Source organism: Girardinichthys multiradiatus, chromosome 24, assembly GCF_021462225.1.
Source record: "Girardinichthys multiradiatus isolate DD_20200921_A chromosome 24, DD_fGirMul_XY1, whole genome shotgun sequence".
NCBI classification, from domain to species: Eukaryota; Metazoa; Chordata; class Actinopteri; order Cyprinodontiformes; family Goodeidae; genus Girardinichthys; species Girardinichthys multiradiatus.
In genome coordinates, this window is record NC_061816.1 from 18,760,099 (window position 1) to 18,782,088 (window position 21,990).

General features: G+C 40.8%; 1 protein-coding gene across 1 annotated transcript; it reads left to right on the forward strand.

The window, feature by feature from the left end:
• Positions 1-2,516: 2,516 nt before the first annotated feature.
• On the forward strand, positions 2,517-20,327 carry stk24b (serine/threonine kinase 24b (STE20 homolog, yeast)). Its single transcript, XM_047355534.1, has 11 exons — positions 2,517-3,314; positions 7,332-7,562; positions 8,163-8,219; positions 13,517-13,625; positions 13,860-14,017; positions 14,953-15,138; positions 15,222-15,370; positions 15,511-15,634; positions 15,735-15,803; positions 17,848-17,984; positions 18,071-20,327. The coding sequence occupies exons 1-11, from the start codon at positions 3,273-3,275 to the stop codon at positions 18,105-18,107; spliced, it is 1,299 nt and encodes a 432-aa protein (XP_047211490.1). The 5' UTR covers positions 2,517-3,272; the 3' UTR covers positions 18,108-20,327.
• The last annotated feature ends 1,663 nt before the right edge of the window (positions 20,328-21,990 follow it).

Sequence of the window (21,990 nt, forward strand, 5' to 3'; positions counted from 1 at the left end):
TCTGGGACATCATGTCTCGCTCCATCCACCAACGTCACATTGCACCACAGACTGTCCAGGAATTGGCAGATGCTTTAGTCCAGGTCTGGGAGGAGATCCCTTAGGAGACCATCCACCATCTCATCAGGAGCATGTCCAGGTGTTGTAGGGAGGTCATTCAGGCACGTGGAGGCCACACACAATACTGAGCCTCATTTTGACTTGTTTTAAGGACATTACATCAAAGTTGGATTAGCCTGTAGTGTGTTTTTCCACTTTATTTTTGTGTGTGACTCCAAATCCAGGCCTCCATTGGTTAATAAATTTGATTTCCATTTATGATTTTTTTGCGATTTTGTTGTCAGCCCATTCAACTTTGTACAGAACAAAGTATTCAATGAGAATATTTAATTCATTCAGATCTAGGATGTGTTATTTCAGTGTTCCCTTTATTTTTTTTGATCAGTGTGTATTGTTTTATAGCCAATCCTGATTTAAATTTCTCCACAGCATTATACCTGACCTTTCTTCTTTATACCTCTGAGACCTTCAACTCGCTCCGATCTTCACAAGGATCTTCAACAAGTCACTGGAGACGTGTGAGGTTTCCTCCTGCCTCAAACGATCCACCATCATCCCGATGCCCAAGAAACCCACCATCGTAGGATTAAATGACTACAGGCCTGTAGCCCTGACATCTGTGGTCATGAAATCCTTTGAGCAGCTGGTGTTGAAGCACCTGAAAGACTCACAGGCCCCCTGCTGGACCCCCTGCAATTTGCTCACTGAGCAAACAGGTCAGCAGATGATGCTGTTAACTTAGGTCTACACTTCATCCTGCAACACCTTGACCGTCCAGGGACGTACACCAGGATCCTGTTTGTAGACTTCAGCTCGGCCTTCAACACCATCATACCAGACATCCTCCACCAGAAGCTCACCCAGCTCAACGTTCCGGCCTCCACCTGTCAGTGGATCAACAGTTTCCTGACAAACAGACAGCAGCAGGTGAGACTGGGGAGCATCTTCTCCCGATCCAGATCAATAAGTACTGGTGCCCCCCAGGGGTGTGTTCTATCTCCACTCCTCTTCTCCCTGTACACAAATGACTGCACCTCATTGGACTCGTCCGTGAAACTCCTTAAGTTTGCAGATGACACCACTGTCATTGGACTGATCCAGGACAGTGATGAGTCTGCATACAGACAGCAGGTGGATCGGCTGGTACACTGGTGCAGTCAGAACTACCTTGAACTCAACCCACTCAAGACTGTGGAAATGGTGGTGGACTTTCGGAGAACACCACCCCCATACACCCCCCTCACCATCCTCAACAACACTGTATCGGCCGTGGACCACTTCAGGTTCCTAGGAACCACCATCTCTGAGGACCTGAGATGGTCTTCACACATAGACACTGTTCGAAAGAAGGCCCAGCAGAGACTGTACTTCCTGAGGCAACTCAAGAAGTTCAACCTTCCACAGGAGCTGCTGGTCATCTTCTACACTGCCATCATTCAATCTGTCCTGTCTTCATCCATCTCAGTGTGGTTTGGCTCATCCACAAAACAGGACAGGTCCAGACTGCAACGAATAATCAGGAATGCAGAGAGAATAATCAGGGCTGACCTTCCCTCCATCCAGGACTTATACAGGTCTAGGGTCAAGAAAAGAGCTGCTAAAATCTCTGCAGACCCCACACACCCTGCACATAAACTGTTCAGTTTTACCTTCAGGCCGCCGCTACAGAGCACTGTTCACTAAAACCAGCCGCCACAGAGACAGTTTCTTCCCCCAGGCTGTTTCTCTGATGAACATTTAATAGAGTACAAAACAACAGCATACAGATGTTGCAAATGCACCTTTTTTTATTAGATATGTGTATAATGTACATTGTAAATTTGTATGCTCTGTAATACAAAAACAAAACCAAAGAGCAAAGTGTACCGGAGTCAAATTCCTTGTTTGTATGTACGAACTTGGCAATAAAGCTGATTCTGATAACAGGTGGAGTCTATCTACTAATTCGGTGACTTCAGATGGTTTTCGAGTTGCATTTGGTTTTATTTAGGAGTATCAGAGGAGTGTCATACACATATACTTGCCACACTTTTCATGTACCATGTTTCTTTTCCCCACTTATATACCACTTTGTATTGATCTGTCATATAAATTCCAGGGAAATACATTGAAAACTGGAGTTGTAACAGGGCAAAACGTGAGAACTTTCAAGGGGTTTGAGTGTCTTTGCAAGGCACTGTATGTAAATGTATTATAAAGAGATCTGAAGCACCATTAAATAAAGTAGAGGCTCTTTACAAATGTTGGTAAAAATAATAATCCATCCATGACACATGTTTAATATATCATTGGATGTTAAATGCGGCTGCGTTTGTTTTTTCGTAGTATTTGGAATTATTAATTTAATGGTTTTTGCATTTCGCATTTTTATGCTACTGGGTTAACAGAACGTTTCTGTACAGCTATAAGAATAACAGCTCGTGGCTGGCATCAGCACCGAAGCTACTGAGATGTCAGGATGTTGCTGCTGATCCGGATCCGCCCAGCTCGGCGTCACGGCACCGACAAGATGGCCGAGATTACGGGTCGAAAGTGAGGGAGGAAACAAAAACATCTGTGAGCTGCCCCGCCGTTGAAGACGCCAGATTTTAAGCGGTGTTGAGGACTGGTCGGGACGGAGATAAACGCTGGGTGCACCCCGGACTCCGGCTCTTGTTTTTGCCGGATGTAAACACTGTGCGCTCCGCGGCGGCGCGCGCAAGGACCGTTTATCGGGTCTTTTGGGAGCTAACCTGCTAACCATGTTTGCTAGCTGACAGCATCGTTACCGAGACGTTGTGCGATCACAAAGTGAGACTTAGGCTTATTCCAATATTAATAGCTGTTCCTTCTAAATAAGCTATTGGAGATCGGGTTAGTTATAGCGGCTCAACTTTCTAAAGTGATAAATTGGATTTAACGCTTAGCAAGTTGGTTAGCATGCTCACATTGCGGATTTCTTGTTTGCAGCTTCACAGCTAGCATCAGCGTTAGCAAACGTCAGTTAGCGTGCTCAGCTGTTTTTGCAGTCTTAGGGTTGTTCTGTGACTGTAAAGGTACTCCGGTGAGTGTTGGGAGGACGGCGGTGTCACTGTTTAACTGCAGCGGAAACTGTCCTCTTCATATTTGAATAGCAAGGAGTCCTACAGGATTAATAGCGTTGAAAGCATCACAGCCGGGGCGATCTAAGCCCCTGCGTTACTGGACGAGGAGCAAACCCAGTCGGCATCATCATGGCCCATTCTCCCGTTCAGGGTAACCTGCCAGGGATGCAGGTAAGCTGGATGTTTTTAGTGTGCTCGTTTTACCGTATGCAGTGGAGGGCATTATTGGAACATACTGTACACTGAGTCCTTGTAGAGGGTTAATAATGCTGTGCACCTACAGCTTAGTGAGATGGAGCGTTTAAGGACCCAGGTACAGCTCGGAAATTCTCATAAGTGACCTGTGTTGTCTTCTAAAAATGCTATGCCATCTAAATGTAACAAATCAGAAAGAGATATTCCCAAAAGTTGTTACCTTGCAAAAGAGTTGACAAAGTTTGAACTTTTTCAGATTCTGTCATGTAACGGCATATTCAGTGTATTTTATTGGGATTGCATGTGATAGATCTGGGGTTGCTGAGTCCAATCCTCAAGAGCCAGTGTCCTGAATATTTTACATGTTCGGCTGATCCAACACACCTTAATGAGATGAATGGTTTTATCAGCAGGCTCCTGCAGAGCCTGATGACATGCTGAGCAATTAATTCAGCCATTTGAAACAACTGAGTTGGAACAGGGACTTATCTTAAAGGATACACTATCAAAACATTTTTTACAGCCAAATGTCAGAAAAGTTTGGTGAGTATTTGTATTCCCCTTTTAATGCAGTCCAGGGGAACACAAACCAGTTAAAAAGGTCCAACTGGGGTTGTAATTTAATCTCAGTAGGCATACAGCTGTTCAGTAAAGACCTCAGAAGTTTGCTAAAGAAATTGAGCAAACCGCATCATGATGGAGCACAGCAGACGGGTAGGAAGAAAGTTGTGGAGAGTTTCAAAGCAGGGTTAGATTATAAAACAATCTCCCAAACGTTCAATATCATTAAATGAGGGCCGTTGTCTGCAACTTTCAAGTCCAACACACCTAAATCAAATGGCTACATAACTTCTCTATTCGCTCAGATTTCAAAGAGTCCTGCTAATGACCTAATTATGTGATTCCGGTGTGCTAATGCAGACACATGTTTCCATAGTTTAGGCAAAACAAGGTGGTCTGGTCAGATCTGACCAAAATCAGACTTTTTGGGCTACATGCAAAGGTCACTGGCTTAATTTGACCCTTTGCCAATTTGTTCCTACATTTTATACCTACGCATAGCCCTTTTGTTCCTTCCTACTTCTATTTGTACTGTAAACAAACTGTTTTTTGCTCCGGTATTTAAAACATCTTTGTTTTTGCTCTTTGCAGTTGAATATATTTATGTACTAATTAGATAAATGGTAAAAATGCTAAAATATCACATGTACTTTGTTTTAATTATACATTATTGTTGAAAAACATTACTTTTATTTTGGTTATGATCCCTTTTTGGACCAGTGACTCTAATAAACCAAGACAGATTGGGAACCCTGATGAAACCAAAATAACTAAGGGATCCCCTGTTGGTAGATATTATTTATTGATGTCTCATAACAGCATTTCTTTACAGCAGACCATTAGTGGAATATAGGAAATAACTTTACAGAATTGGTGTTTTTTTTTTTTTTTTTTGCATGAGAGTGAAATATCTCAAATGACAAAAACTGCAAAGTTACAAAATGGTGAAGGGACCAGCACACACATGCTAAATGCTGTGTGGTGGAAAACCAACACTGCTCAAAACCCTTAACACACCATCCACAAAGTGGTGGCTGCATCATGCTGTGGGGATGATTTTCTTCAGCAGGGACAGAGAAGCTGTTCAGAGTTGATTAGAAGATGGATGGGGCTAAATACGCTGCTCAAAAAAATAAAGGGAACACTGAAATAACACATCCTAGATCTGAATGAATGAAATATTCTCATTGAATATTTGTTCTGTACAAAGTTGAATTTGCTGACAAGAAAATCACACAAAAATCATCAATGGAAATCAAATTTATTAACCAATGGAGGCCTGGATTTGGAGTCACACACAAAATTAAAGTGGAAAAACACACTACAGGCTGATCCATCTTTTCCAACAGCCACATGAGGTCTAGCATTGTCCTGCATTAGGAGGAACCCAGGACCAACCGCACCAGCATATGGTCTCACAAGGGGTCTGAGGATCTCATCTCGGTCCCTAATGGCAGTCAGGCTACCTCTGGCGAGCACATGGAGGGCCATGCGACCCTCCAAAGAAATGCCACCCTACACCATTACTGACCCACTGCCAAACCGGTCATGATGAAGGATGTTGCAGGCAGCAGATCTCTCTCCACGGTGTCTCCAGACTCTGTCACGTCTGTCACATGTGCTCAGTGTGAACCTGCTTTCATCTGTGAAGAGCACAGGGCACCAGTGGCGAATTTACCAATCCTGGTGTTCACTGGCAAATGCCAAGCGTCCTGTACGGTGTTGGGCTGTGAGCACAACCCCCATTTGTGGACGTCGGGCCCTCATACCATCCTCATGGAGTCGGTTTCTAACCGTTTGTGCAGACACATGCACATTTGTGGCCTGCTGGAGGTCATTGTGCAGGGCTCTGGCAGTGCTCCTCCTGTTCCTCCTTGAACAAAGACGGAGGTAGTGGTCCTGCTGCTGGATTGTTGCCCTCCTACAACCTCCTCCACGTCTCCTGGTGTACTGGCCTGTCTCCTGGTAGCGCCTCCAGGCTCTGGACACTATGCTGACAGACACAGCAAACCTTCTTGCCACAGCTCGCATTGATGTGCCATCCTGGATGAGCTGCACTACCTGAGCCACTTGTGTGGGTTGTAGAGTCCGTCTCATGCTACCACGAGTGTGAAAGCACCACCAACATTCAAAAGTGACCAAAACATCAGAACCACTCCTTTGAGTGTGTCTTGCTAATCACCAAAGATTTCCCCCTGTTGTCTATTCCTTTTGAACATCATGTGAAATTAATTGTCAATCAATGTTGCTTCCTAAGTGGACAGTTTGATTTCACATAAGTTTCATTTACTTGGAGTTATATGGTGTTGTTTAAGTGTTCCCTTTATTTTTTTGAGCAGTGTATAAGGCAATGTTGGAGAAAAACCTGTTAGAGGCTGCAAAAGATTTGAGACTCTGAAAGAGGTTCATGTTTCTGTAGGACAACCATAAACATTTAAAAATGTTTGTAAAACATTCCAAAAACCTTGTATCATTTTTTTATGCTTTATTAGTCTTAATATAAAATCCTAAATAAAATACATAGAATTTGTGGTTTGTAATGTGACTAAATAGAGAGGGTATGAACATTTTTGAATGGCACTGTAACTCTTAAGCAATACTGTCACTTTTCAAAACATTACATACTGCTCATCTCTAGAAGGTGACATTTGATTAAAATTGACTGTGCATTTGTGCATCTTTTTGTGCTTTTATGTTTTTTCTTAGTGTCATGAGAGTCTCTCCTTTCAAAAGTCCTCTGCTTTAATTTTAGCTGCCTTCAAGTGGATGTAATGAACATTTCGTTGCTCAAAAGAGGTCATATAATAATGTTGTCTGTGCCTACTCTAATGTTTTCCACATAACAGCCTCTGGAGAGTTAAGTCATTTTAGTTCACTTCCTGTGGCACTGAAGTTGTTTTCTCTCCATTTCACACGATGATGTAAATGCCAGAGAAAAACAGCCCGTCTAACATTGTGGAAAGTAAATTCACTGGACGGATTTTCAGTTGTTTTCTCTGAATGTCACGTTTGAAGTCCATGGGGGCAGATTTAGTTTTTCTTATTAGTTTAAAAAAAGACAACCTGGATTTATTAGATGATTTATAGCAAAGATGCTGATTAATTATTAGTTCTTTTTTCCATCATCAAAATACTTATGGTTTATATAGGCCTTAAATGGAGTAAACTAATAAATCTAGCAGTTGTTTTCATTTTATTACCTTTATTTTGAACCTGCATGTTATCCAGTCATTACTCTTCCCCTTTAACTCTCCTGTGTCTTTCTGTACATAAACCTAAAGAGTTGCAATAAGTGAAATAATGCATCCTGTTAGAATGCCATCTTGCAAGTTTTTATTATTTACTCCCAACCTCTTTTTATTATGTTCATTTTTAAATCCACCGACCCTTTCCTTCCCCTTGCTCCCGACCCCCCTCTCCATTACCAACCAGAATGTCAGAGTGGACCCCGAGGAGCTGTTTACCAAGCTGGAGCGCATTGGCAAAGGTTCTTTCGGCGAGGTGTTCAAAGGCATCGACAATCGTACACAAAAGGTGGTGGCCATTAAGATCATAGACTTGGAGGAAGCAGAGGATGAGATTGAAGACATCCAGCAGGAGATCACTGTGCTGAGCCAGTGCGACAGTCCTTTTGTTACCAAGTATTATGGCTCATACTTGAAGGTAACCACTAAATTTCAGATTTACACAAGTATACCAGTAACTTTTTTTCCCATTTTGTGGAAAACTGACACTGCATATCATGCTGAAACATGGTGGTGGTGGTGGCGGCATCATGCTGTGGGAATGCGTTTCCTTAGCAGGGAAGAGGGGAGCTGGTTAGAGTTGATGGGGAGATGGATGGAGGTAAATACAGGATAATCCTGAAAGGAAACCTGTTTCTTTAGACTGGGGCGGAGGTTCACCTTGTGTCAGTCTGTCCAATAAAATCAGAATAAAATACATTAAAGTTGTTGTAAAAGTTACGAAGTGTGGAAAAATTCAAGGGATACAGCTACTTTTCCAAAGCTTGTGGAGCAAGATCTAAATGAGCTGATGGAAATGAGTTTGTCCTTCTTAACCCACGTTTCCCACCTGATTAATCCCAAATTAAAAAGGATTAGCCTCAGATGATCTGAAACCTGTTTAAGTTTCCACTGGCTTGATGGAAGTCACACAGTAAAATATCAAGCATCTGGATTTGGGAGGATGTGTGTGTGTTCCTCTAACATGCAGCCAAGCAGTAAAGAGCTTCTGTTCTTTTTTTTGTCTCCATCAATGCAGGACACAAAGCTATGGATCATTATGGAGTATTTAGGTGGGGGCTCTGCCTTAGATTTGGTAAGTGATTTTTTTTCCCCCCTCTATTCTTCCAAAAACATCTGCTTGCTTGTCTTTGTGTGCTTAGTTTCTTTTAGCTGAATTTCATCACAACTCAGATGGCAGATGAGTGACAACAGTAGAGTGTAATGCTACTTAAAGAGGTTTGTGTTTCAAAGACATTAGGAAGTTCTAGATGAGTAGGGCTGCACAATATTAGGAAAATATACGATAATATTGGTGAATGTTGCGACAATGATATAGCCCAACAAAAAAAACATTAAAAAGGGGCCTAATGTATTTCTGTTTCAGGTTCCTGACAAATATAGACACTACAGGTCCTTCTCAAAATATTAGCATATTGTGATAAAGTTAATTATTTTCCATAATGTCATGATGAAAATTTAACATTCATATATTTTAGATTCATTGCACACTAACTGAAATATTTCAGGTCTTTTATTGTCTTAATACGGATGATTTTGGCATACAGCTCATGAAAACCCAAAATTCCTATCTCACAAAATTAGCATATTTCATCCGACCAATAAAAGAAAAGTGTTTTTAATACAAAAACGTCAACCTTCAAATAATCATGTACAGTTATGCACTCAATACTTGGTCGGGAATCCTTTTGCAGAAATGACTGCTTCAATGCGGCGTGGCATGGAGGCAATCAGCCTGTGGCACTGCTGAGGTCTTATGGAGGCCCAGGATGCTTCGATAGCGGCCTTTAGCTCATCCAGAGTGTTGGGTCTTGAGTCTCTCAACGTTCTCTTCACAATATCCCACAGATTCTCTATGGGGTTCAGGTCAGGAGAGTTGGCAGGCCAATTGAGCACAGTGATACCATGGTCAGTAAACCATTTACCAGTGGTTTTGGCACTGTGAGCAGGTGCCAGGTCGTGCTGAAAAATGAAATCTTCATCTCCATAAAGCTTTTCAGCAGATGGAAGCATGAAGTGCTCCAAAATCTCCTGATAGCTAGCTGCATTGACCCTGCTCTTGATAAAACACAGTGGACCAACACCAGCAGCTGACACAGCAACCCAGACCATCAGTGACTGTGGGTACTTGACACTGGACTTCTGGCATTTTGGCATTTCCTTCTCCCTAGTCTTCCTCCAGACTCTGGCACCTTGATTTCCGAATGACATGCAGAATTTGCTTTCATCTGAAAAAAGTACTTTGGACCACTGAGCAACAGTCCAGTGCTGCTTCTCTGTAGCCCAGGTCTTGGGAATGCGGCACCTGTAGCCCATTTCCTGCACACGCCTGTGCACGGTGGCTCTGGATGTTTCTACTCCAGACTCAGTCCACTGCTTCCGCAGGTCCCCCAAGGTCTGGAATCGGCCCTTCTCCACTATCTTCTTCAGGGTCCGGTCACCTCTTCTCGTTGTGCAGCGTTTTCTGCCACACTTCTTCCTTCCCACAGACTTCCCACTGAGGTGCCTTGATACAGCACTCTGGGAACAGCCTATTCGTTCAGAAATTTCTTTCTGTGTCTTACCCTCTTGCTTGAGGGTGTCAATAGTGGCCTTCTGGACAGCAGTCAGGTCGGCAGTCTTACCCATGATTGGGGTTTTGAGTGATGAACCAGGCTGGGAGTTTTAAAGACCTCAGGAATCTTTTGCAGGTGTTTAGAGTTAACTCGTTGATTCAGATGATTAGGTTCATAGCTCGTTTAGAGACCCTTTTAATGATATGCTAATTTTGTGAGATAGGAATTTTGGGTTTTCATGAGCTGTATGCCAAAATCATCCTTATTAAGACAATAAAAGACCTGAAATATTTCAGTTAGTGTGCAATAAATCTAAAATATATGAATGTTAAATTTTCATCATGACATTATGGAAAATAATGAACTTTATCACAATATGCTAATATTTTGAGAAGGACCTGTATATATTGAGTAGTTGATGCAGCTGCTGGAAAAAAATAAAATTTGATATTTCCGTCTCAGCAGGAAGACGTTGCTTCTGGCTGGTGGCTGCTGTTTTGGTACTGAAATAACTTGGTTGCTGAATGACTTGACCGCTTTACCACCAATTGACCTTCTACAACAAGTTTCACCACATATATTACAGAGGGAGAGCCTGGATGCATTGTAATTAAATAATTAGCTAATAGTTTTTGCAGACAAAGCAGGTCTTTGCAACATGCATATTGTGGACAGTGATATAGGAATAACAATACATTTGCAATCTATTGTGCAGCTGAGCAAAACTTTTTGTGCTGATGGTGATTTACCACAATGAAACTAAATATTGAGAAGCAAAGTCACCACTTTATTAATTGCACTGTCCAATACAGATGAATACCCAGGAACTCAGAGGAATTCAGCAAAAATCTAAGATGGCGAGAAAGCAGTAAAAGAAGTTTCATTACCAAGAGGGTGCCACCCAGAACAGACGTCCCCACTACTTCAAGTTCGACAAAACCTATCAGCCACCCACAAGAACAAGTCATATGTCCTCTGATGATATGATTTATGGTCAGATCAGACAAAGATTGAATTATTAGAGCACAATGAGAAGAAATACAGTGCCATGAAAACGTGATTGTCCTCTAAACCTAATGATTGTTTGGGTCCCCGTGTTTGCAGACGAGGATTTAAGGTCTTGCACAACGCCTGCGCTTAATTTCTTTTGAGCCATTTAAAGGTGGACTTGATGCTTTGCTTTGAATCATTGTCCTGCTCCATAACCCAAGTGCTCTTGAGCTTATGGTCATGAACTGCTGGCTAAACATTCTCCTTCAGGATTTTCCAGTAGAGAGCAGAATTCATGGTTTCATCAGTAACAGCAAATTATCCAGGCCCTGAAGGAGCAAAGCAGCCCCAGACCATCAAACTACCGCTACCATGTTTGATTGTTGGTATGATATTCCTTTTCTAAAATCCTGTTTGTAAGAGGGGCTACTGTGTTATTTTTAGTCGCCAGTGGTTTTAGCCTTTTAACTCTCCTATGGATGACATTTTCTGCCCACTCTCTTTCCTACTGTTGAATCATGAACACTGGCCTTAACAAGTGAGGTCTGCAGTGGTTTGTTCTGGTTTCTTGATACACACTTTGACTAATTTTGGCAGGCTGGCCACCCTAAGAAGGTTTGTCACAGTTTCATATTTTCACCATTTGCGGATAATAGTTCACTGTAGTTCACTTGAGTTCCAAAGCTGTAGAAATAGCTTTATAACCCTTTCCACGTTGATACAGGTACATTAAAAAAATTGAATACTGTAATATTCTAATTTCATGAGACACTGAATTAGGGGATTTCATTACCTGTAAGCCATAATCTTCAACATTACCAGAAATAAAAGCGTGATATATTTCACTCTGTGTAATGAATCTGTATAATACAAGTTTCACTTTCTAAAATGAGTGACAAAACATATTTTACTTTTTCATGTGATTCTACTATTTTGAGGTGTACCTGTAGAAGGCAATGACTCTGCTTCTCATGTTTTCTTGAATTTCTTTAGGTCAGGGCGTGATGTTGCTTTTTGAGATTTTTCTTAGCCTACTTCATGTTGTCAGACAGGTTTAAATGATTTCCTAAATCTACAGGGATCTCATTTATTAAACATTGCATAGGAGCTATACTAAAAGTTTATGTACGCCCAAAAGGCGAAAATGGCATAAGCCAATGAAATTCCATACTTTTAAAACCTTGCGCACACACACCAGCAAGCAATTCCCCTTTATTAATCACAGCTGCACCTTAACATTTGCGTACAAGGTTCCGCCTCATGTTCTGCCCACTACATGCCTACATTCAATCATAAATGATCAATTCAAAGCACCTCATGAATGTCAGTGTGTATTAAATGAGCCAGCTGATCAATGTTACTTCATGGTCAACAACGGCAACCATGTTCACGGCGATGCGGTGGAGAGTCGAAATAAATATCATGTTTGGTCGCCACAGTGTGGGGATCTCTGATGTATGGACTGGTCATATTAACAACGCCATCCAGGACGGCAGGTATTACTACACTTAGAGCTACCTGTGATATTCCAGACCTATGGATCATTTCACAGGATTATGTTGTTCCTAAAAGTGGCTTCAGGCAGAGGCCGAGAGTTGACTAATTGTTGATTATGTTAAACACATACGTGTCGGCTAACACGCGCTTTAAAGAGCCCGTTGCCAGGAACCCCAGAGTGGTTAACACCTGTAACTGAACAGGTCGCTCTCTCTGATACTTGACCCAGTAGAGCACATAGATCCCAGAGCAATGCTCTAGTGAGGTTAATCGGCATATCAGCCAGTCATCATCATGGGCCAGGAAATCTTGGTGATCCCTTAAAAAACACGTTCCCTCCTAGTTCTCCCATTTGCAAGGTCTTCCAGCAGTGCCAGCTACATTATGCACGAATGTGACCACGGTATTAAAATGTTTACAGCAATTAGTGTTATTGCCTCACACCCTGTCACAATTTGTGTTGATCTGTGGTACACATCACCCTGGTGATCATCGGGGAGAGGAATGTGATGATGAGAAAACTGAGATGTTGTGTGGACCTTAATTTAAGATTTAAGTTGGCTTATAGGCCTTTATTTGTTTGAGAGGTCCTTATTTATAGTTATGGCTCAACAAGGCAATATAAATAACACTGCGGTTCTGAATGCTTGTAACAAAGTTGATCCATGACTAAAGTTTGATTTGGAATCATGATGCAGAATTCAATTCCCCACCTGCGTCACAAGTTTCCCGTGTTCAAAAAGGAGCGTACGTATGGGTCAGAGTGTGCATGAGGGACCGCACATTTTCTAGTCAAGGCAACCAGATCTGGTAATAATCAAACCCTGGTGTGGCTAAAGAAATTTAACCAAAAATGTAAGTAGATCACAGCTGATTTCTGATTTAACAGCAGGGAAGATTACTTGGGTTGGTTCAGATATCTTTTCTTCTATTAAATAAAAACCTAATTTAAAAACTGTATTTTATATTTAGTCTGGTTATGTTTGTCTTTTTTACATTCAGTTTTGTTTGATCATCTGAAACATTTAGGCGTGACAAAAAAAGCCCCCAAAAAAACAGAAGAAATCTGCAAGGGGGCAAAAAGTTTTTCATAGCACTGTAGGTTTCCATAGGATAATGATTCTTGTATTTATATTGTAATACACTTTACTTGTTATTGACTTAGATTCTGGGTTTATCCATTTCTGTTTGTCAAGTCCTGTACATTACCAGCCAACAAAACAAATCCAAACCAGTTTAAAATGTATCTACACATTTTGCTGCCATTTAGAGAAACGAGTGCAGATCCTGATTGCCGTTTATCCCTGTTTCTGTTTGTTTCCTATCATAGATGGAGCCCGGCCCTTTAGATGAGACTCAGATTGCCACAATCCTCCGAGAGATCCTAAAGGGTCTGGAGTACTTGCACTCAGAGAAGAAGATCCACAGAGATATTAAAGGTACTTGATTGACTGCGTTTTACTGACTAAATGGATTCAGAGTGCATAAATATCATATTGCACATTAATGTTATTGACATCCACTTAAGCCTTCATTCATTATACAGTTTGTATTTCACCTGAGAATTGATGTCGATGCCAAATCGATGATGTAGATGGACAGCTTTGTAAAGATGAAGCAGAGTTTTTCCACTCTTCTAGCCTTACGTTTGTCACCTTGCTCCTGGTCCACAGCTGCCAATGTGCTGCTGTCTGAGCAAGGAGAGGTAAAGCTGGCTGACTTCGGAGTGGCTGGCCAGCTGACAGACACTCAGATCAAAAGGAACACCTTTGTCGGGACGCCCTTTTGGATGGCCCCGGAGGTGATCAAACAGTCCGCTTATGACTCTAAGGTGAGTTTAAAGCCATGGGTTTCTATTTGCATCCCATGATGCATTATTTTACCCTAAATGCCTCCCAAATCATTTGCCTTTTCAGGTGTTGTTGACACTTCAAAAGGTATAATGTGTAAACTCCTAATAAAACCAAAAACAACCATTCAGAATCTCTGGTTCTTGGGAATATGTGGGCAAATTTTAATCTGGGTTGGGTGATAAACACATGTTTTTGTAACGTAGCATTAAGCACTCCGGAGGAGCTGTAAAGATCCACAGCTTAACTGGGAGTATCTGTTGACAGAACAGTTGTTGATCACATTCTCCACAAATCTGGCTTTTATGGAAGACTGGATAGAAGGAAATCAACGTTGAAATAAAGCCAACAGAAATCCTGTTTGCAGTTTTCCACAAGTCATGTAGGGAACGCTATGTGCAGCAGAAAGCACTGCACATCAACCTGAACACACAATCCCAATAGTGAAACATGGTGGAGGCAGCATCATAGCGTAAGGATGCTTTTCTTCTGCAGAGATGAGGCAGCTGCTTGGAGTTGTTTGGAAGTTGGGTGGCGCTAAATACAAGACAATGCTGAAGAAACCCTGTTGCACTTATTTGGCTGAACTTGAGTTATTTTACAAGAAAGAATATGCCAAACTTTAGTTTTCACACATGCAAAGCTTTTAGAGACAAGCCCCTGACAACCTGCAGCTGTAATAAAGGTGGTTTGACAGAGTATAGCCTCAGGGGGGTAGCATAAAAGTATGTCACACTTGTCAGACTTTTATTTGTACAAGATGTTTGAAATAAAGAAACTGCTCTTTAACATTATGCACTGCGTTTTGGTGGTCTATGCAAACAACCCATAATAAAAACAAGGAAAATGTAACACATGAAGGGGTTCGCATCCTTGTGCAAGGCACCGTTATCTCCATTTCTCCTGTGCATTCCAGGCCGACATCTGGTCACTTGGAATCACCGCTATCGAGCTGGCAAAAGGCGAGCCGCCCCACTCAGACCTCCATCCCATGAAGGTCTTATTCCTCATTCCAAAGAACAACCCGCCCACACTCGAGGGCAACTACTGCAAACCTCTCAAGGAGTTTATTGAGGCCTGCCTCAACAAAGAGCCCAGTTTTGTATGTAGTCTAGTGTAATTCTGCATTATTTCTGTATGCTCATTTGTCCAGACTGCATTGCCTCTCTTTTGCCCATTCCACAGAGGCCGACTGCCAAAGAACTGCTGAAGCATAAATTGATTGTCCGCTATGCGAAAAAGACGTCATACCTGACCGAGCTAGTGGACAAGTACAAGAGATGGAAGGCTGAGCAGTCTAGAACTACAGAGTCCAGTTCAGATGAGTCTGACTCGTAAGTATATTGCAGTTTCAACAGTGGGAGAAAACATGTTTTTTTTTGTTTTTTTTTTGTTTATTCTTCAGTTTTTATTTTAAAACTGATCAGTGTCTTTATTTATGCTGACAATCCCCCTGAAATACCTGTCTAATCAGAGAACACGATGGCCAGGCGTCGGGTGGGAATGACTTTGGCAGTGATGATTGGATCTTCACCATTCGAGAGAAGGATCCCAAGAAACTGCAGAACGGAGAGGGACAGTCAGGGGTGACGGACCAGGTCAGCCAATGCTTCCGTAAAAACCTTTTATTTATTTATCGTGTCCACAATCTGAAGTTGCACTGTTTTAATTTCCTTCTTGCTTCCTGCGTTTCCTCAGACAAAAGACATTCCAAGGAGGCCTTATTCACAGAGCCTGACCACGGTCATTTCTCCCGCATTAGCAGAGGTAAGGATCCTAGTCTGCTCTCTGAATGAGTCAATAATGTGATTTCTTTTTTTCTTCAAACAAAAAATATTTGGATTTTGTTTTGGTTTTTTTCAAATCAGACTCTGTAATATGTCATACATTGCTTTAATTTTGGGTTCTTCTTTAACCTTACTTTCAGACTCTGTGAGAATATTTCTTTCCATTTCCTGGTGTGTGAAACGAAGTGTTTTTAGATTTTCTCTGTAGCAAGATGATTAGGGACCCCTCCAATTCCTTTCACTGTACTGAAGCAAAAACGTTTAATGCAAGAAGAAAGAGAATGGTCAGAAGAAGTTTCACGGTCTTTGTGGATGAATTCATCTTTGGTAATGGGTGGTACAGAACAAGCCCAGTGAGACAGTGGTAAGGTGTGGGGTAGGAATGACATTTGGGGTCAAAGTGAGCCGAACGAGGAGGACGGTTTAACATCTAATAACATGGGTGAAATTTATTCAGTCTGCTTTATTGTAAAGGCTAACCTTACTGGTATGCTATTTAGATCAGACATGTCCATAGTCTGTATAGATGCCATCTTTGACCCGAGTCGGATTTTATACAAACTCTAGCTTCAGTCTTCAAATGCGTCATTTATGACCAGCTGCAGAACAATACATTTGAATGTGACTTTTGTGATTGAAGAGCAGGTAGGACTGTTGAACCTTGAGTATTTTCACAATATTAAATCTGGCGCTACTTGAGAAACATTTCTCTAGAGACGGGAAAACAACCAATGGTCCTTCTTCGGGGCACTGTGGGAAGACGATGTTGGTCTGGGAAAAAAACGCATACGGTCTCATCTCAGTTGCTGATGGTGGGAGTACAACACATTTTGATAACATCCTTACAAAATCAAATCCACTACAGTGTCAGGGACAATCACAGCACCACCTGCTGGTTGTCAAGCACTGCTTCCAATCTTGTCACCTCTCGATTTCTTCAAGTTGTTTTATTATATATTTGAGATTTTATCTGCTAAAGACATTTCGGGTGAGAAATGTTTGTAGAGATGTTATATTCAACGCCTTGCAAAATGATTTACATTACAATTCAAAGTAGTCCATAATGGTCAAGAGGAAAGATAATTGTTCTGGGAAGGCGTCAGATTGCAGAGAACATTACTGAACAAACCGCATGAACAAGACCAAAGATAACATCAGAGAGCTCAGAGACAAAGCTGTGGAGACGTTTAAAGCAGGGTTGGGTGATAAAACTATATCCTTAGCTGTGGAAATATTCTAGAGCAGTGTTCAATCCATCATCTGAAAAGATGATGGATTGAACACTGATTATAGGACAATTCCCACTATCGACAGGCCATGGACTCTGGAGGAGCTGTAGGGATCCACAGCTCAGGTGGGAGAGCCTGTCAACAGGAAAACTTTTAGTTGTGCACCTTGCAAATCTGGAATTGACAGAAGGTGGCAAAAAGAAACTCTCACTAAAGTTTGCTGCAAGGCATTTAGAGAACACCATAAACAAATAAAAGGTGCTCTGGTTAAGAGGCCAAAATGTAGTGATTAAAATTGTATGAGGCTATAAATATACTGAACGACGTGAGTAGAATCCCTGTATATTTATAGTGGTATTCATGTATTCCTGTCTAAAATCATTAGTAAATTGACTCCAACTGTGCGTGATTAAATGTTGGTATAAATACTGCTGTTCTGTAATTGAATTTTCTGGCCTACATACTTAATACTATGGTGGAAAACACTGCACATCATACTTAAACATGGTAGTGGCAGTATCATACTGTGAACATACCTTTCTTCAGCAGAGACAGAGAGGCTTTTAGAGTTCCATTTGTGAATGTTTTTGAAAACAGTGTTTCCTTCTCTCACTTCACACTGATTGACTACTTTGTGCTGGTCTATCACATAAAAAAATAAGATACACTGAAGTCTGTGGTTATAAGGTGACACAATGTGAAAAGGTTCAAAGGGTGTGGATACGTTTACAGAGCACTTTAATTGGCTGGGTCACTGTTCTTATTAAATCTCTTCCTCTCTAACCCACACCTCAGCTGAAGGCGCGGCAGGAGCAGGTGAATGGGAACCCCCTGGTCCTGGACGAGCTGAGAGAGGCCATCCTGCTGGCTGAAGAGGCCTACCCTGGCATCTCTGATTCTCTTGTGGCTCACATGGTGCAAAGGCTTCAGAGGTAACAGCTTTAGTCATGTTAAGACAGAATAGAGCTACAGATAACTATCTGCTCCATCGTTGACTTGTTTTATTTTATTTTTACAGTTTCTCCACAAGCAGAAGATCATCTTCCTCCCCGTAGAGGTTGTCTCTCTACCCCAAACCTGCTCTCCCAGGTCCCCACATCCCATCAACACCCTTGCCACGTCAGAGGGTTGAACGTTGAGGGTCAAGTCATTCAATACCAGCTGGCTGCATTTGACCTCCATGTGAGGGGCGCTAACTTAGCCTGTTATTTAAAAAAAACAAACAAAAAAGAGACTGAACTCCAAAGCGGAGAACAGAGACACTTTGCAGAGCTTCTTTATCCATTAACGTGAGAAGATGTTTGGAAGCTGGGATGGTGCAGCAAGAAGAAAAAGACTCATAATAAAAGCGACCAGCTGCAAAAAACAGCAACAGCCAAGTCTGTCCCTGGGCTTTGCACATGTGATGCTCCTCATGCCTCACACAACAGCGTCTCTGCATGGATTTTGCTGGATGAGGAGCCAAAAGTCTCCCTTGACTCCCTAAGATGACTTTAGTCCCTCCCCATTCTCTTAATGCAGACATCATATCCCCAAAACCTATGAGAGCACGCTTGATGAACCTGCAGGGATGTTATCCAAGTGTACAAGCTGTGTGTGTGTATGTGCGCGCGCATATGTATGTGTGTGTGTGTGTTGCGTCTAGTGTGTAAAACTCCCTGTTTAGGCAAATTGCAGCATTCTTAAAGAAACCTCAGGTAAAGTGCTTTAAGTGGACTTTGTCCTCCAAGGCAGGAGGGGGCGCCATGCTGTACATGATTACAAGTTATCATTGCAGTAAATCACTGTGTACAAAATGATTAACGCGCATTTTGTAGATACTGATTAAAGATAAAGTAGGTATTTAAACATCTCAAAGGTTACTCCGACAGAAAATGCCTTGCCTTTTTCAGCTTTCTAGCATTTGTCGCAGATTTAGTTGGTTTTGTTTCACTCATCTGTGAGAATTGTCAGTGTTTACTTTTCCAGTGAATGAGTTCCAGTGTTTCATTTCAACTTCCTGCAGAATCATTAAGTTAACTTTGTTTAGAAGACACAGCCAAACTGCTACCTGTATTCATGTTTTTCATAAGCTGAACAACTTTACTACAAGAATAAAGGTAGTGGACAGTTACAAGAAGGAACCACATTAAACCGATATCATTTAAAGTATTTTATTATTATATATTTTTTTTTTGGTTTAGCAGTATTTAGAAACTAAGGTGGAAAAGAGGAAAAAGTGGCAAAGAAAACAGGCATGTGGTGGCTTTGGATCATTATGGTTTGATGACCTTTAGTAAAGATACGGTTTTGCTGTATTTGAACAAAAATGATAGGAAAGTTATTCCTATTGTAACGTTATCTATAACATTTGGGGCTTTCTTTTGTTTGTTTTTGATACATCAGTGTAAGCAAAATTATATAGTATAATCCAGCTAGCTGGCCCACAGTGCAGCAACAAGTGGGGGCGGGGCATTCCTGCCCTATACTGTCAGAGAAAACGCCAGATGCTCTAGAGCTTTGTCTTAACTTTTATTAAAGGACTTTTTACAACCAAGAAAACACTATGATTTAGCAGCTTGGAAAACATAACTTTTTACAACCGTGGTTCCGGTAGCCGGCCCATATCTAACCACAGAGTTAAATCGCATCATTTATTCTGGCCAGATCAGATCAAGCCAACTGCAGAGTTCAACACCATCCTTGTCAGCTTCACCTCCTGCTACAGAAGTGCCATGCCCTCTCACGCTTTCACCAGTAGTATGATTTGCACCTTTCTTTTCCTTTTTTTTTTTTTTGTTCTAATTTTCAGATCCGTTTTGTGCACTTTGAAAGTGTCGCGTATTTAAAGACTCCTGTAAGAGGAAGAAAAATAGAAACAAAACCAGTTGCTAATAGCCATGTTTTACTATATATGTTTACTTAAGAGTTCCAGAATTTACTACTGTGCTGTTGCAGCAATAATGTTGAGGAGTCGCATCAAGATGCACTTGTCAAAACAGGGATTGAGAAAAATTAAGAAATATCTGATATTTTTATAACGGCAAAGAGTTAATTAAGTATGGAAATACAGAATGCTTTATGGATATGGGCATCTGCCTCTGGCAAAAAATATCTATACCTTTCAGAAAAAAAACATTCTACAGAAATAACAAAATGTGTACATTTGATTTCCTTTATTTTAGCTGATTTATTAGTACTGTATATAATCTTTGCTTGTGTCATTTGAAAATTCCCAAGTTAATTGTAAGCTTTTAAAGTGACATGAGAAATAAAGATCTAATGCTAACTGAGAACTTTGGTCTGTTTGATGAACATGACGTGGCCTTCATCACTGTGGCTTACTGTATATATAAAATAAATAATGCATGTTCACATCTTTAACCTTTTTCATATTTTGTTACATTAACATCCCAAACTTCTAATTATTCTGGAGAGCTTTTATTATAAAGCACAACACTATGAAGTAGAAGGAAATTGTTTTGTTTTTTGGTTTTTTTTTTACAAAAAGTGTTTATTTGTATTTAGAACCCTTGATTCAGTACTTTGTAGAATCACAAACTATCCCCACAGCAGCCCATGTTTTTCCAACACACCCCATGCTGTAATCCCTATGGAAGTCCAGTAGTTATAACTCTGGTCATATAAAGCAGGATTTAAATTGTCATCTTATGCTACACATTTTAGTTTTGATGCATTTGTCGGGATTTTATGTATCTTGAGTATTTTAAACCATATAATTAGTTGGTGTTTAGTTATGGGGTCCAAATAATTGTTATGCCTTTCAAACATTTCCCTATCTCCAACCATGCTTTCAATCGGCTGTTCTGTTTTTGTTTCCTTACCTATTCTCCACAAACATCTGGTTTACAGCAGTAGTATAGATGTTTGATTTGTGAGGCATAATAGCATTCTCTTAATCTTGGTAATGACGTTCCACATTTTTCTTTGGACAGCTGGAGAGTTCCTTACCTCCCCCCCAAATAAACCCAGAAATGGTCCTGTCCAATGTTGTAAATTGAGTTAGGCTGACCTCTACTGAAAATGCTTGTAATAAAAACAAAAGCTTTGGTTTGATGTTTATTTTTACAATCTCAGTCCTTGAGCTAAGAGGTCTAATGCAAGGGTGTTCCCCCTTTCTATATGTTTTTGTATTTCATGTACTTAAATATAGTTTTTATTATTGAGATCTCCAAAGTCTTGTTATTTCTATTCCCAAATATATGATAGATTCAAGTTTCCAATTAAAATTCAATTAGACACCTTCAAAAGGTATCACGAAAACCCAAATATTTAGGTATCTGAGTTTCTGATATATTTATCCTGTATCCAGATAAGTAACCACACATTTCCAGCAGTTTGGAAAGTGATGTATTTGGATGTTCAAGGAACACCAAAACATCGATGGTGAAGAATTTTATGCTCCTTTTCATTTATTGTTACACCTTTAATTTCTTGAGTTTGTGGAATTGCTTCAGCCAGGGGCTCAATGAACATTGCAAAAAGACTAGGTGAAAGGCAGCAATGATGTCTGTAAATAAAATACATCATCTTTTTTTTCCATGTCGTCCACTAGAATATCATTCATTATATTCCTTTAACCTTTGTGAGCAATTTTAATATGTTTGCATTTTTTTTTAAATGCAAACATTTTAAATCCAAACACAATGCAAACCTTCCACTAACGACCTCCTTCACAGGGTTCCACACTACGGATAAATATGTTATTTTAAATTTCAAATCTTTCCTAAAGTTCTAATAGCTTCAATATGGGGCTGCTCTAGACTTTCAGTAAAAACGTGGCTACAAATATAATTGCATGGCCCCAGTTATTCGTTTTTGTCGTTTTAAACCTGCTCATTCTGAACTTTTTACTTCTACTTACCAGTCATTTTCACTGCGTCTATGGTATTCCCATAGCATGCTCAGAGAACCACTGGCAGATTAAAGGATATAACT

Bases quoted from the DNA above. Each gene is read 5' to 3' on its own strand.
- stk24b (XM_047355534.1), top strand. From the start codon at position 3,273: ATGGCCCATTCTCCCGTTCAGGGTAACCTGCCAGGGATGCAG. The intron at 13,626-13,859 runs GTACTTGATTGA...CCTGGTCCACAG, and splicing joins GATCCACAGAGATATTAAAG to CTGCCAATGTGCTGCTGTCT. The intron at 15,804-17,847 runs GTAAGGATCCTA...CCCACACCTCAG, and splicing joins TTTCTCCCGCATTAGCAGAG to CTGAAGGCGCGGCAGGAGCA.